This window comes from Schistocerca nitens, chromosome 6 (assembly GCF_023898315.1).
Source record: "Schistocerca nitens isolate TAMUIC-IGC-003100 chromosome 6, iqSchNite1.1, whole genome shotgun sequence".
Classification (NCBI taxonomy): domain Eukaryota; kingdom Metazoa; phylum Arthropoda; class Insecta; order Orthoptera; family Acrididae; genus Schistocerca; species Schistocerca nitens.
In genome coordinates, this window is record NC_064619.1 from 217,344,059 (window position 1) to 217,359,314 (window position 15,256).

Here is a 15,256-nt window from a genome sequence, read left to right on the forward strand (position 1 = left end):
TTTATAGGCCATCTAGAGGAAACCTTCCTAGACTTGCAAAACTCCCAAACCTTATTCCTTTTCAGGTTTATTGGTTATACCTTCATGATCTGGACCAAGGTCCAGAACACTCTATCCACAACCCTTCACAGCCTCACAACTTCACACCCATCTGCTTCACCTGATCCTTCTCTACCCAACCTGTTACCTTCTTGGACATTAGCCTCCACCTCTCTGATGACTCCGTCCACACCTCTGTGTGCATTAAACAAACTGACCACCAACAGTTCCTAAATTTCAACTGCTGACATCTTTATCATAGCAAAGAATTCCTCTCCTACCACCTACCAACCTGTGGATGACATATCTGCAGTGATGAAAATTCCCTTGTCCAGCATGCTGCAGGCCTCACAAAAGCCTTCACAGACAGGTAATACCTTCCAATCCTAGTCCACAGACAGATTTCCCATGCCATATCCTCACTCCATGCCAATCCTCACACCACCACCAAGAATCAGCTACAAATGCGTGCCCCACCTCGTCACCCAATATTACTCTGGACTTTTAACAACTGAACAATATCCTTTGCCACAGCTTTGGTTTATCTCTCATTGTGCCATGAAATGAGGGACATCTTACCCTAGATCCTTCTGATCCTTCCTAAAGTGGTGTTCCATCACCCATGCAACCTACACAATGCCCCAGTCCATCCCTATGCCACTCCCACTTGCAGCCCCTTGCCATAGGAACATATCTCTGTGGCAGACCAAGTGCAAGACATTCCCAATGCACCAACCCAGCACCTCCTGTCAAAAGCAACCATGCCATAAACCAACACTGCTGCAAATATTCCACAGCTTTATGTGTTGGTATTACTAGCAACCAGCAGCTCACCATAATGAATGGCCATCACCAAATTATTGGCAAGAACAAAGTTGAAGAGCTGGTGACGCATCATGCAGCTGACCACAACATGCTCAGTTTCAATTGTTGCTTCACAACCCAGGCCATCTGGGTCCTTCCCTCCATCACCAGATTCTCTGAATACAAAGATGTGAGTTATGCGTATAGCACATCTTCCACTCCCATAATCATCTTGTCCTCAGTCTCAGATGACCCACTGTCCCCACACACTCCATCCAACAGTTTTCTCTTCCTCTTTTCTGTCACCTTCTCCCAATTCACATCTGCACAGTGCCATTAGCATGTATTGCTCCCCACCAGTCACTACAATAGTGCATTACATGCCTAACCCGTGTACCAGTGCCCCCTCCCTCCCACATTTCCAACTGGCAAACCTACTAACTACCTCCAAGACACTAGACACCCACCACCAGTCCCTCTCTCTGCCTTTCACCTCCCTCACCATCTGTCCCATCCACACTACCTCCATCACTACCAGTCCATATTCTGAAAAACAGCATTGGCACTGGCACTGTTAGTCCAGTCAGCACCATGTAGAAGTGTGTGTGTGTGTGTGTTTGTGTTTGTGGGTGGGTGTTCAAAGTGTAACTCCAAAAACAAGCATGTTTTCTTCCTTTTGCACATGCCTTTTGACAACTCAATGCTTCTGCTTTTCCGATATTGATTTTATTGGTTATTTTGTATTAATTATTTGTCACTTTAAGCTGCACTTGAAAGTAGTTTCTTTTTGCAGGTTTACACAACAGACAACAGAAATGCTTGGGTGGATTTTTATCAGTTGCCAATTTTTTCTCCAGATGGTAAAATGATGGTATTGGTTGATGCCCATGAACAAGACAACAATGCTGGACATTTCAGGCATGTCACTCTGGTGCAGATGAAACAGACCCTTCCCATTGCTAAGCCACTGACAGAAGGAACCTACTCAGTTGTCGAAATTGTTGACTGGGACCCGTATTTTCACAAAATGTAAGTATCATCACTTTGAACACTGTATGGTACAGTGTCTGTACAAATAACATCAATGCTACAACTAACTGAAACATTTACATACCTTGTTACATAATTTATTTTTGCTTGTTAATTACAATTACATCATTTTAACAGCTCCCATAAACATCATTATCCAGTAGCTGGCCTCAATTCTATACATTATTTTTGTAACAAATTGACACTCTAAAGTATGTGCCAAGAAGAATACTTGAATGTTGAGATCTTACATTTGATGAGCAAGTCTGTCATTCAAGTATGTTTCCTGGACTGACTCAAATTCTCTTTGCCATTCTATGATTCCCTTTAGATACATGTGAGTTTGGTCACTTCAGTAACTAATAAGATTCATGAAATCCTTACTTTGTGGTCATGCACATAGCACCCAAGATTGTGTTCTAGCAGACAGGCAGGTTGTTAAAATGCCTTGCAGATGTGCTACTCCCATGGAGGGAAAACTGCTACACATACAAGTTCAGAAATTAAGATGGAAACATCAAATCACAATGAGAATTTGTGTCAGTTGGTCAGTCCAGAAGGTCTGCTTGGATAACATAATGTTATCAGTCCTGGTCCTGGCACTAATTCTCAATGTTTATCAGCATGGTCACCACAATAAATGGGAAGATATGTAGAATTCTTATTTTGTGTTAAGTGAATAACTTTGTAGTAATAGTTGTAATCCACCTCCAGTTTTTCTTCCTGTCATACAATACTTTGATTCCAGATGTTACATGCCTTTTCTTCTCACTTTTTTCCTGAATTTACTATTAGCTGTCTTAATAGAGTGCAATACACTTAAGACAGAATTATATTTCTCTTCTGTATTGTCTGGCTTGGTATTCATTCACTCACACATTGTGTTGTGTAAATCACATCATGGACAAAAACTTTCAGGAATGTGGAATGGAGGTATTGTCTCACATTGCAATAGTCAAAGTAATAATGGCAAAATGAGTTTCTCTCATCTCTAGCCAAGTGCTACAGTCATCAACAATGATGAACTCATCACTCCCACAACAGGTGCAGCTTTATCAAAGTCTCTGAGATGGTTCCAAAATTTTTGGAGTAGAGTGTGTTTGTCTACAACACTCACGGCAAGATTTGACAACTTGTTCAATAGCTGCATCAATAGCAGGCCAGTAAATGAAGGCACAAGCAATGTCCTTCATCTTAAAGATTACTAAATGAGATGCCTGTAGATGTTTCAGAAGAGCTTTACATAGTGCACTGGGAATGATGGTGATCCAGTGTTTGAACATTAAATGGAAAGCTGCCAGTGTATAGTTAACTCCTAGTGGCTTGTATCTATCATGTGCCAAGTTATTTTCTGCCTTCAGCCCTTGTACAACCAATGGGTGTCCCATTTGACAAAATACTGACTGACCAAATTTGTCATGACTTGGTGTTCAAGTTTTCTTGACATGACTGATTGATAGAGAGCTTCTGTGTATTCAACTAACTTTAAGTTTCCATTTTATGCACAATATTTTGATGAACAACCCAATTTCACACTGTTACATGTACTCACTGCCTGAACTCCAACCAGAACATGAACAATTATTGATGATGTGCTTTGTTTGTGACTTCAATTCCCAACGCCCACTCTGCTCTTTGATCCTCTTTTGTTTTTCAGAGCTTGCACTGATATTCTATGGAACACACATCCATCAGTGTTTATTAGCTCTAGAAGATGTTATGTCTAGTGAGGTCTTAATAAATTGGGTGACAGACTCCAAGCCTTGTTTAAATGGAATCCTCCATCTTAGTTTGTTAAGTTTTCTAGAATCTTTATTTTGATAGATTATTCACTTACACTGTACCAGAAACTTCAAATTTTCACCATGACACTGGTCTCATTTTATTTCATTTCAAAATCATATTCAAGTCGGTGCTTGGTGACAGCTGATTTGCTTAGTTGTTTTAGTTGCCCTGCATAAGACATGCCACATTTGCATGGAATGTGGTACATACCTGGCTCTCTTAGACCAAGAGGGAAGAATTTTATCTTTGAAACAGAGGAAGGTATGCCAAGAATCATTTATCTTCTTTATGGTGGTCCGATATCTCAAAAGACCGGTAAATTCCTGTGGAAACATGACATCACAACTAGACAAGAAATACCTAATTATGGGTAATGGTTTTGTGAACAGCTTCTGGATGGCATAAAACAGGTAATGATTTCTCTAGATGTAGAATTTGTGCAAGACACTTTTACCTACATCTATATCTACATCTACATGATTACTCTGCAATCCACAGTTAAGCGTCCAGCACAGTGTTCATTGAATAACTTCAAGCTATTTCTCTACCATTCCATTCTTGAACAATATGCTGGAAAAACAGATACTTAAGCTTTCTGTGTGAGCTCTGATTTCTCGTATTTTGTGATGATGATCTTTTTTTTCCTGTGTAGCTGGGTGCCAGCAAAATATTTTGGCATTTGGATGAGACATTAGTGATGGAAATTTCATGAGAAGTTCCTGCCACAACGAAAAATGTGTTTGTTTCAATGATTGCCACCATAATTTGCATATCATATCTGTGGCACTCTCCCCTCTGATTATTGTCTTTGTTTCCCATTCATTCAGCATCAAGCTGGGTTGGGACATTTATGTTACTGCTCCACTTTCCTCTGTCTTTCTGCCATTCTTCATCTATACCTGTTTTGTTCCAGTCCAGATTCCTTCTTCCTGAATTCATTTCTATTGAGACAATCCACCTTTATCTAGGTCTCCCTTTGTTCTCTTTCCCTCAAACTTGATCTCCATTATTTGTTTTGGTAGTCTACGATCTTCCATTCTCTTTACATGTCCAGTCCATATGAACATGTTATTCTCAGTTAACTCATTCAGAGTTTCTACTCCAGTTTCATTCCTAATATCTTCGGTTCTCTCTACGTACCTCATTGCTGTCCTTAACATACTTTATAGAAATTCCATTTCACTGGCTTGGATTCTATTTCCTTCTCTTCTTGTACTGTCCAGGACTCTGAAGAACATGTCAGTCTGGGCCCGCATCTCGTGGTCGTGCGGTAGCGTTCTCGCTTCCTACGCCCGGGTTCCCGGGTTCGATTCCCGGTGGAGTCAGGGATTTTCTCTGCCTCGTGATGGCTGGGTGTTGTGTGCTGTCCTTAGGTTAGTTAGGTTTAAGTAGTTCTAAGTTCTAGGGGACTTACGACCACAGCAGTTGCGTCCCATAGTGCTCAGAGCCATTTGAACCATGTCAGTCTGGGTGTAAATTATGTCTGGTACAGGACTTTCTTACACTTCATTGGCACCTTGCTTCCCCAGATTAAGCCCGTCACACACTGGTAAGGTGCATTACTCTGTTGTACCCTTTTGCTAATTTTGCCTCCATTTTGCATTCTCTGTTATCATTCTCCCCTATTCTACAATAATAGAAATTGTGCTGCCCTTCTTTGAACCTTTTTCATTTCCTCCATCCGTTCTATCTGATGTGGATCCCACACTACCCAGCAATACTCCAGAAGAGGACATAAAAATGTAATGTAGGCAGTCTCTTCAGTAGACCTGTTGCATCTTCTATGTGTTCTGCTAAAAATTGCTGTCTTTTGTTCACTTTCCCCACAACATTATCTATGTGATCATTCCAGTCTAAGTTATTTGTAATTTTAAGCCTTAAGTATTTAGTTGAATTCGTGGCCTGTAGATTTGTGTGATTTATTGTGTAACCAAAATTTAGCAGATTCCTTTTAGTACCATGTGGATGACCTCACAATTGTCAATATTTAAAATCAACTGTCACTTTTTGCACCATACAGATATCTTGTTGAAATCAATTTGCAATTACTTCTGATCATCTGATGACATTGTGAGATGGTAAATGACAGCATCACCTGCAAACAATCTGAGAGAACTGCTCAGATTGCCTCCTAAGTCATTTATATAGATCAGGAACAGCAGAGGACCTATAACACTTGCTTTAGGAATGTCAAATATCTCTTCTGTTTTACTTGATGACTTTCCATCAGTTACCGAAACTTTGAGTGTCCTGACAGGAAATCATGAACCCAGTGGCACAACTGAGATGATACTCTGTAGGCATGCAGTTTGATTAGAAGTTGATTTAAGGGATGGTGCTGGAAATCTAAAAATGTGGAATCAGTTTGACATCCACTGTTGTTGTTGTTTTTGTTCTTGTTGTTGTTGCTACTGCTGCTGCTGTGGTCTTCAGACAGAAGACTGGTCTGATGCAACTCTCCATGCTACTGTACCCCGTGCAAGCTTCTTAGTCTCTGCAACCTAAATATTTCTGATTGCTGTATTTATATCTTGGTCTCCCTTTACAATTTTTACCCCACACACTGCCCTCCAATATTAAATTAGTTATCCCTTGATATCTCAGAATCTGCCCCATCAGTTGATCCTGTCTTCTACTCAGGTTGTGCAATAAATTTCTTTTTTCCCCAATTTCATTCAGTACCTCCTAATAAGTTACATAATCTGTCCATCTAATCTTCAGCATTCTTGTGTAGCATCACATTTTAAAAATGTCTGTTCCCTTCTTGTCTAAACTGTTTATCATCCATGTTTCACTTCCATGCAACACAAATACTTTTCACTCCACACAAATTCTTTCAGAAATGACTTCCTAAAACAAATTTTTCTTCTTCAGAAACTCTGTTCTTGTCATTGCCAGTTTACATTTTATATCCACTCTACTTCAGCTATCATCAGTTACTTTGCTGCCCGAATAGCAAAGTTCATCAACTACTTTAAGTGCCTAATTTCCTAATCTTATTCCCTCAGTATCACCTGATTTAATTCTTTTTGTTATTATTGGCATTTGTTTAAACATGTAGTGTATGTATCCTGGATTATTTTCTGATAGTTAATGACATTTACCCACATTTTATTTTATTACTGTTGTTATTATTATTGTGTTAACTTTAACAACATCAGTTGCATGTAAATGTGCTCAAAAGTGAAATAAAATGTTTGTATTTGTGTTTGTAGTTTGACCATAGTCCATTATCTTTGTTTTACATTTCTTGATTTTCATCTTATATCCACCTTTCAAGACACTGTCCATTCCATTCAACTGCTCTTCCAAGTCCTTGGCTGACTGACAGAATTACAATGACGTTGGCAAACATCAAAGTTTTAGTTACTCCTCACTGAACTTTAATTACTACTCCATTTTTTAGTAACTGCTTGCTATAACACTGTCTCACTCCTTTCTCAACCATGGCTCCCCTTTCATCTACATCCTCTTCCATTTCTGTAAGGTGGCTTTCAAGTTCATCTCCCTTGTACAGACCATCTATGTACCTTCTGCTTTCCCCACTTTGCTTAGGACTGGTCTCCCACTTGAGCTCTTGATATTCATACAGTTGCTTCTTTTATCCCCAAAGGTCTCATTAATTGTCCTGTAGGCAATATCTATCTTCCCGCTAGTGATACATGCTTCTAAATCCTAACATTTTTCCTCCAGCCATTTTTACTTAGCCATTTTGCACTTCCTGTCAATCTCATTTTTTAGACATCTGTGTTCCCTTTCACTTGCTTTATTTGCTACATTTCTATATTTTCTCCTTTTATCAATTAAATTCAGTCACTAGGTTTAAAGCTTCAGTAAAACATTGCCACTCATGGAGATTTTGCTCTTTTAAATTTGGCGTGCTTCTTTTGTTACTTCCACAACAGTGTTCTGACCTGTTGTGTGTACCACAGGGATGATTATCATCTCTAATTAATATATTTGGTACATATCTCTCAATTGTTGTTGATACTATTTCTTTGAATTTGAACCACATCTCGTCCATGCTCCCATAGTCAGTTTGGAAGGGGTGGAGACTGTCTCTCAGGACAGCGTCAAGTGAATTTTTATCTGCTGTTTTAAATAGGTACATATGTTTTGCATTTATTTTTGGTAGATTTGGATGAGATTAGGATTAAACTCCAATCTTTTGTTATTTAAGGCAATTATTGTCAACATAAAATGTCAGTATAAAATGGCATCCATATAATAACAGAAGAATTTTTCAGCAGCTCATACAGTTATCGTGCCTCTTTGTCAATCAGAGGATATTGCTGTTCAGTAACTGTTAGTACGTGGCTGACAAAGGCTATTAGGTGTTCATGGCCATTCTTAAGTTAATGTGAGAAATCAGCATATAGTCCTATCTCACTTGTGACTTGTTAGCACTAGCAGAAATGCAGAATCATATGGCATCAAAAATTGTAGAGAACCCAGTGTATTCTTGACATCATAATAGGGAGCTTCCCTAATTTTAGTACCCCTGTAAGTGTCTCTAAGAAGTAAATCCCTCAGTGGGCTGATTCTTTTTGATGTCTGGAATAATGAGAGAGTAGCATGTAGCTTTGCTTACAAGTAGTTGTAATTCTTCCTCTGCAGTTGGCTTTAACACATATTGCCTCAGTATGTTCAGAGGGAAAGACGAAAGGATGTGGGTTTTAAGGGAGAGGGTAAGGAGTCATTCCAATCCCGGGAGCGGAAAGACTTACATTAGGGGGAAAAAAGGACGGGTATACACTCGCACACACACACATATCCATCCACACATATACAGACACAAGCAGACATATTTAAAGACAAAGAGTTTGGGCAGAGATGTCAGTTGAGACAGAAGTGCAGAGGCAAAGATGTTGTTGAATGACAGGTGAGGTATGAGTGGCGGCAACTTGAAATTAGCGGAGATTGAGGCCTGGTGGATAACGGGAAGAGAGGATATATTGAAGAGCAAGTTCCCATCTCTGGAGTTCGGATATGTTGGTGTTAGTGGGAAGTATCCACATAACCCGGACGGTGTAACACTGTGCCAAGATGTGCTGGCCGTGCACCAAGGCATGTTTAGCCACAGGGTGATCCTCATTACCAACAAACACTGTCTGCCTGTGTCCATTCATACGAATGGACAGTTTGTTGCTGGTCATTTCCACATAGAATGCGTCACAGTGTAGGCAGGTCAGTTGGTAGATCACGTGGGTGCTTTCACACGTGGCTCTGCCTTTGATCGTGTACACCTTCCGGGTTACAGGACTGGAGTAGGTGGTGGTGGGAGGGTGCATGGGACAGGTTTTACACCGGGGGTGGTTACAAGGGTAGGAGCCAGAGGGTAGGGAAGGTGGTTTGGGGATTTCATAGGGATGAACTAAGAGGTTACGAAGGTTAGGTGGACGGCGGAAAGACACTGTTGGTGGAGTGGGGAGGATTTCATGAAGGATGGATCTCATTTCAGGGCAGGATTTGAGGAAGTCGTATCCCTGCTGGAGAGCCACATTCAGAATCTGATACAGTCCCGGAAAGTATCCTGTCACAAGTGGGGCACTTTTGTGGTTCTTCTGTGGGAGGTTCTGGGTTTGAGAGGATGAGGAAGTGGCTCTGGTTATTTGCTTCTGTACCAGGTCGGGAGGGTAGTTGCGGGATGCGAAAGCTGTTGTCAGGTTGTTGGTGTAATGCTTCAGGGATTCCGGACTGGAGCAGATTCGTTTGCCACGAAGACCTAGGCTGTAGGGAAGGGACCGTTTGATGTGGAATGGGTGGCAGCTGTCGTAATGGAGGTACTGTTGCTTGTTGGTGGGTTTGATGTGGACGGACGTGTGAAGCTGGCCATTGGACAGGTGGAGGTCAACATCAAGGAAAATGGCATGGGATTTGGAGTAGGACCAGGTGAATCTGATGGAACCAAAGGAGTTGAGGTTGGAGAGGAAATTCTGGAGTTCTTCTTCACTGTGAGTCCAGATCATGAAGATGTCATCAATAAATCTGTACCAAACTTTGGGTTGGCAGGCCTGGGTAACCAAGAAGGCTTCCTCTAAGCAACCCATGAATAGGTTGGCGTACAAAGGGGCCATCCTGGTACCCATGGCTGTTCCCTTTAATTGTTGGTACGTCTGGTCTTCAAAAGTGAAGAAGTTGTGGGTCAGGATGAAGCTGGCTAAGGTAATGAGGAAAGAGGTTTTTGGTAGGGTGGCAGGTGATCGGCGTGAAAGGAAGTGCTCCATCGCAGCGAGGCCCTGGATGTGCGGGATATTTGTGTATAAGGAAGTGGCATCAATGGTTACAAGGATGGTTTCCGGGGGTAACTGACTGGGTAGGGATTCCAGGCGTTCGAGAAAGTGGTTGGTGTCTTTGATGAAGGATGGGAGACTGCATGTAATGGGTTGAAGGTGTTGATCTACGTAGGCAGAGATACGTTCTGTGGGGGCTTGGTATCCAGCTACAATGGGGCGGCTGGGATGATTGGGTTTGTGAATTTTAGGAAGAAGGTAGAAGGTAGGGGTGTCGGTGGGGTCAGGAGGTTGATGGAGTCAGGTGAAAGGTTTTGTAGGGGGCCTAAGGTTCTGAGGATTCCTTGAAGCTCCGCCTGGACATCAGGAATGGGATTACCTTGGCAAACTTTGTATGTGGTCTTGTCTGAAAGCTGACGCAGTCCCTCAGCCACATACTCCCGACGGTCAAGTACCACGGTCGTGGAACCCTTGTCCGCCGGAAGAATGACGATGGACCGGTCAGCCTTCAGATCACGGATAGCCTGGGCTTCAGCAGTGGTGATGTTGGGAGTAGGATTAAGGTTTTTTAAGAAGGATTGAGAGGCAAGGCTGGAAGTGAGAAATTCCTGGAAGGTTTGGAGAGGGTGATTTTGAGGAAGAGGAGGTGGGTCCCGCTGTGCCAGAGGACGGAACTGTTCCAGGCAGGGTTCAATTTGGATAGTGTCTTGGGGAGTTGGATCATTAGGGGTAGGATTAGGATCATTTTTCTTTGTGGCAAAGTGATACTTCCAGCAGAGAGTACGAGTGTAGGACAGTAAATCTTTGACGAGGGCTGTTTGGTTGAATCTGGGAGTGGGGCTGAAGGTGAGGCCTTTGGATAGGACAGAGGTTTCGGATTGGGAGAGAGGTTTGGAGGAAAGGTTAACTACTGAATTAGGGTGTTGTGGTACCAGATTGTGTTGATTGGAATTTTGAGGTTTTGGAGGGAGTGGAGCTGGAAGTTAGAGATTGAGTAGATGGGAGAGACTGGGTTTGTGTGCAATGAGAGGTGGTTGAGGTTTGCTGGAAAGGTTGTGAAGGGTGAGTGAGTTGCCTTTCTGGAGGTGGGAAACCAGGAGATTGGATAGTTTTTTGAGGTGAAGGGTGGCATGCTGTTCTAATTTGCGGTTGGCCTGTAGGAGGATGCTCTGAATAGCCGGTGTGGATGTGGGAGAGGAAAGATTGAGGACTTTTATTAAGGATAGGAGTTGACGGGTGTGTTCATTGGCTGAGTTGATGTGTAGGTGAAGGATTAGGTGAGTGAGGGCAATGGATTGTTCAGTTTGGAACTGGTATAGGGACTGATGGAAAGAAGGGTTGCAGCCAGAGATGGGAACTTTAAGTGTGAGGCCTTTGGGGGTTATGCCAAATGTCAGACAAGCCTGAGAAAATAAAATATGCGAGCGTAATCTGGCTAGGGTGAAGGCATATTTGCGGAGGGAATGTAAATAAAACTTAATGGGGTCGTTGTGGGGGTGTTGTGAGGGTGACATGGTATTAGAAGGTGGAAAGTGTAACATGAGGTTGAAATGAAAATGAAAGATAAAAATATGTGGGGAGAGATGAAGGTGAACTAGAAAGCAAGTGGAGATCTGGTATGAAAGAAGGCGAAAAAGTGTTGGTTAAGTTGATCCTGTGGTGAACTTGGGTTGGTAGACAGCGATGTGCATAAAGGTTAGGTGGCTGTGTTGCTGCTAAAACACGTTAAAGGACGGAGAAATTCGGGAAAATTTCGAAAAAACGTGTAAATGTATTAAAAGGAGTGATGTTGTGGTGAAAGATTACGAAAATGGGGCTAACAATTGTCTGACGAAGAAATAATGACGTTAAAACCAGTGGGGAGCGGCTAAAAATGATCAGTGATGTGCGAAAAACGGAAGTGGAAATAAAGTGAAAGTTATTAGAACTAGGCGAAATGGTTGCTTAATACGTGAAAGCAGCTGTTATTGAACTAGAAACGGTGGATTTTATAGCAGCGGTAGTGTTGAAAGCGGAAAATAAAATTTTTTTGGTTATGGTTTGGAAGTGGGTTACGTATTATTGAGTATATATAGGCGGGATAAAATTGTATAGTAGATTACGGTAAAAAGGGGAAGGTGAATACAAAGTGAGACTACTGGTAAAAACAGAAAGAGAAAGTAAAGAGAAAATAAGACGACAGGAAAGATTTCGAAATGCAACAGCGACAATAACAAACGTAATTGTTGGGTTCAAATTAATGATATGGTTATAATAGAGGGAAACATTCCACGTAGGAAAAATATATCTAAAAACAAAGATGATGTGACTTACCAAATGAAAGTGCTGGCAGGTCAACAGACACACAAACAAACACAAACATACACACAAAATTCAAGCTTTCGCAACAAACTGTTGCCTCATCAGGAAAGAGGGAAGGAGAGGGAAAGACGAAAGGATGTGGGTTTTAAGGGAGAGGGTAAGGAGTCATTCCAATCCCGGGAGCGGAAAGACTTACATTAGGGGGAAAAAAGGACGGGTATACACTCGCACACACACCCATATCCATCCACACATATACAGACACAAGCAGACATATTTAAAGACAAACAGTTTGGGCAGAGATGTCAGTCGAGGCGGAAGTGCAGAGGCAAAGATGTTGTTGAATGACAGGTGAGGTATGAGTGGCGGCAACTTGGAATTAGCGGAGATTGAGGCCTGGTGGATAACGGGAAGAGAGGATATATTGAAGAGCAAGTTCCCATCTCCGGAGTTCGGATAGGTTGGTGTTGGTGGGAAGTATCCAGATAACCCGGACGGTGTAACACTGTGCCAAGATGTGCTGGCCTTGCACCAAGGCATGTTAAGCCACAGGGTGATCCTCATTACCAACAAACACTGTCTGCCTGTGTCCATTCATGCGAATGGACAGTTTGTTGCTGAGAGTGTCTTTCCGCCGTCCACCTAACCTTCGTTACCTGTTAGTTCATCCCTATGAAATCCCCAAACCACCTTCCCTACCCTCTGGCTCCTATCCTTGTAACCGCCCCCAGTGTAAAACCTGTCCCATGCACCCTCCCACCACCACCTACTCCAGTCCTGTAACCCGGAAGGTGTACACGATCAAAGGCAGAGCCATGTGTGAAAGCACCCACGTGATTTACCAACTGACCTACCTACACTGTGATGCATTCTATGTGGGAATGACCAGCAACAAACTGTCCATTTGCATCAATGGACATAGGCAGACAGTGTTTGTTGGTAATGAGGATCACCCTGTGGCTAAACATGCCTTGGTGCACAGCCAGCACATCTTGGCACAGTGTTACACCGTCCGGGTTATCTGGATACTTCCCACCAACACCAACCTATCCTAACTCCGGAGATGGGAACTTGCTCTTCAATATATCCTCTCTTCCCGTTACCCACCAGGCCTCAATCTCCGCTAATTTCAAGTTGCCGCCACTCATACCTGTCATTCAACAACATCTTTGCCTCTGCACTTCCGCCTCGACTGACATCTCTGCCCAAACTCTTTGTCTTTAAATATGTCTGCTTGTGTCTGTATATGTGTGGATGGATATGTGTGTGTGTGCGAGTGTATACCCGTCCTTTTTTCCCCCTAAGGTAAGTCTTTCCGCTCCCGGGATTGGAATGACTCCTTACCCTCTCCCTTAAAACCCTCATCCTCTCGTCTTTCCCTCTCCTTCCCTCTTTCCTGATGAGGCAACAGTTTGTTGCGAAAGCTTGAATTTTGTGTGTGTGTTTGTGTTTGTTTGTGTGTCTATCGACCTGCCAGCACTTTCGTTCGGGTTTTAGATATATATATATATATATATATATAGACACACACAAACATACACACGAAATTCAAGCTTTCGCAACAAACGGTTGCTTCATCAGGAAAGAGGGAAGGAGAGGGAAAGACGAAAGGATGTGGGTTTTAAGGGAGAGGGTAAGGAGTCATTCCAATCCCAGGAGCGGTAAGACTTACCTTAGGGCGGAAAAAAGGACAGGTATACACTCGCACACACACACACATATCCATCCGCACATACACAGACACAAGCAGACACAGACACAGACACAAGCAGACAAATGTCTGTGTGACATTATATATATATATTGTCACTTTTCCTTAGTTCTTACTAGTTCTACAGGAGTATGATATGATCTTGTTTTCATCAAGAATGGTCAGTCCACCTCCAGTGATTTCCATGTGATGGTCTGATATGCACAATAAATCTGCGTACATTTCATCTATTCTTCATTTTCCTGTGTGGATATAGGAAGTTTATCTCTTTTCGTCCATAAAGTTTCTGATGGTTTGATGGAAGACATTAGATGAATTTTCTTTCATACCCTTTACAATGCGCAGGCTGTAATGTTACAGCCATTACAGCAACAGCACGGTGCATGTAATTTAAGTTACGTAACGTCTTTGTTAGCTTTAGATTAAAAATTTTATTGTTAAATGCCATTTATGCTGTTATGTTAAATTCAACATAAAATAAATATAAAGTTACTGGTAGCAGTGTAACACATATAATTACCTCCATATTGAAAGCTGTTATGTGTTTCATGTCAAAAAGAACGTTCTTTAGATCCTTGGCCCCATATGAAGTAGAAAGAAGCGGTTGTCCAAAAATACAAATAACTTCACCAGAGCTTTTACAGACACAAAGTACCCGATCCAACTAGTTCAGAATCATGTTTCCTGTACTGTTTTATTATGTGACACCAACGTACCCGTTTCTATCTTGAACGATCCACAACCCAGCACTCTACTTATTTCTCAGTATCATCTAGGGCTTGAGAAACTAAACCTCCTATCATGCGTTGAGATAAGGGATCTCTTACCCCAATCCTACCTTCAGCATCCAAAATAGAATTTCATTGACCAACAAACCTATGCATTATCTTAGCCCATCCCTCTGGCACCTCTTCTTTCAGACCTACACCTGATAGGTCATTCCTCTATGAAAAACACTTGTTCATGACCAGTCACATACATCAACTCACCACCTCTTACAAGAATCCAGTCACAAGCACTCCCTCTCCTGCCTCAGGGTTGAGCCATTCTTGGTAGCAGCTATATCATATATCAGCTGTGCTATAATTACTGTGCACCATTCTTCATGGATATCAAAAGATACCAGCTGACTACCCTCATGAATGGCTGCTGTCAGACTGTGACAAGCTACAAACTCAGTCAACCAGTCGTTGCAAATATTGTGCACCACAACACCAATGATTTGGTATTTCAGTTCACATGTTATTTGCAGATGCTCTATATATGGGTCTGTGCGTCATATATCAGTCAACTCCAGCTGAATGATTGTTTATCATCATTTGTATTTCTTTTCATCCTCTAATTTCTGTTAGAG

General features: G+C 42.0%; 1 protein-coding gene across 1 annotated transcript in view; it reads left to right on the forward strand.

Moving 5' to 3' along the window:
* The window catches only part of LOC126263288 (venom dipeptidyl peptidase 4-like), a 276,946-nt gene that overhangs the window by 231,636 nt on the left and 30,054 nt on the right, over positions 1-15,256 (forward strand). The window contains exon 10 of the mRNA XM_049960374.1: positions 1,637-1,872. Coding sequence (XP_049816331.1) covers positions 1,637-1,872 — 236 coding nt within the window. The remainder of the gene's footprint in view (positions 1-1,636; positions 1,873-15,256) is intronic.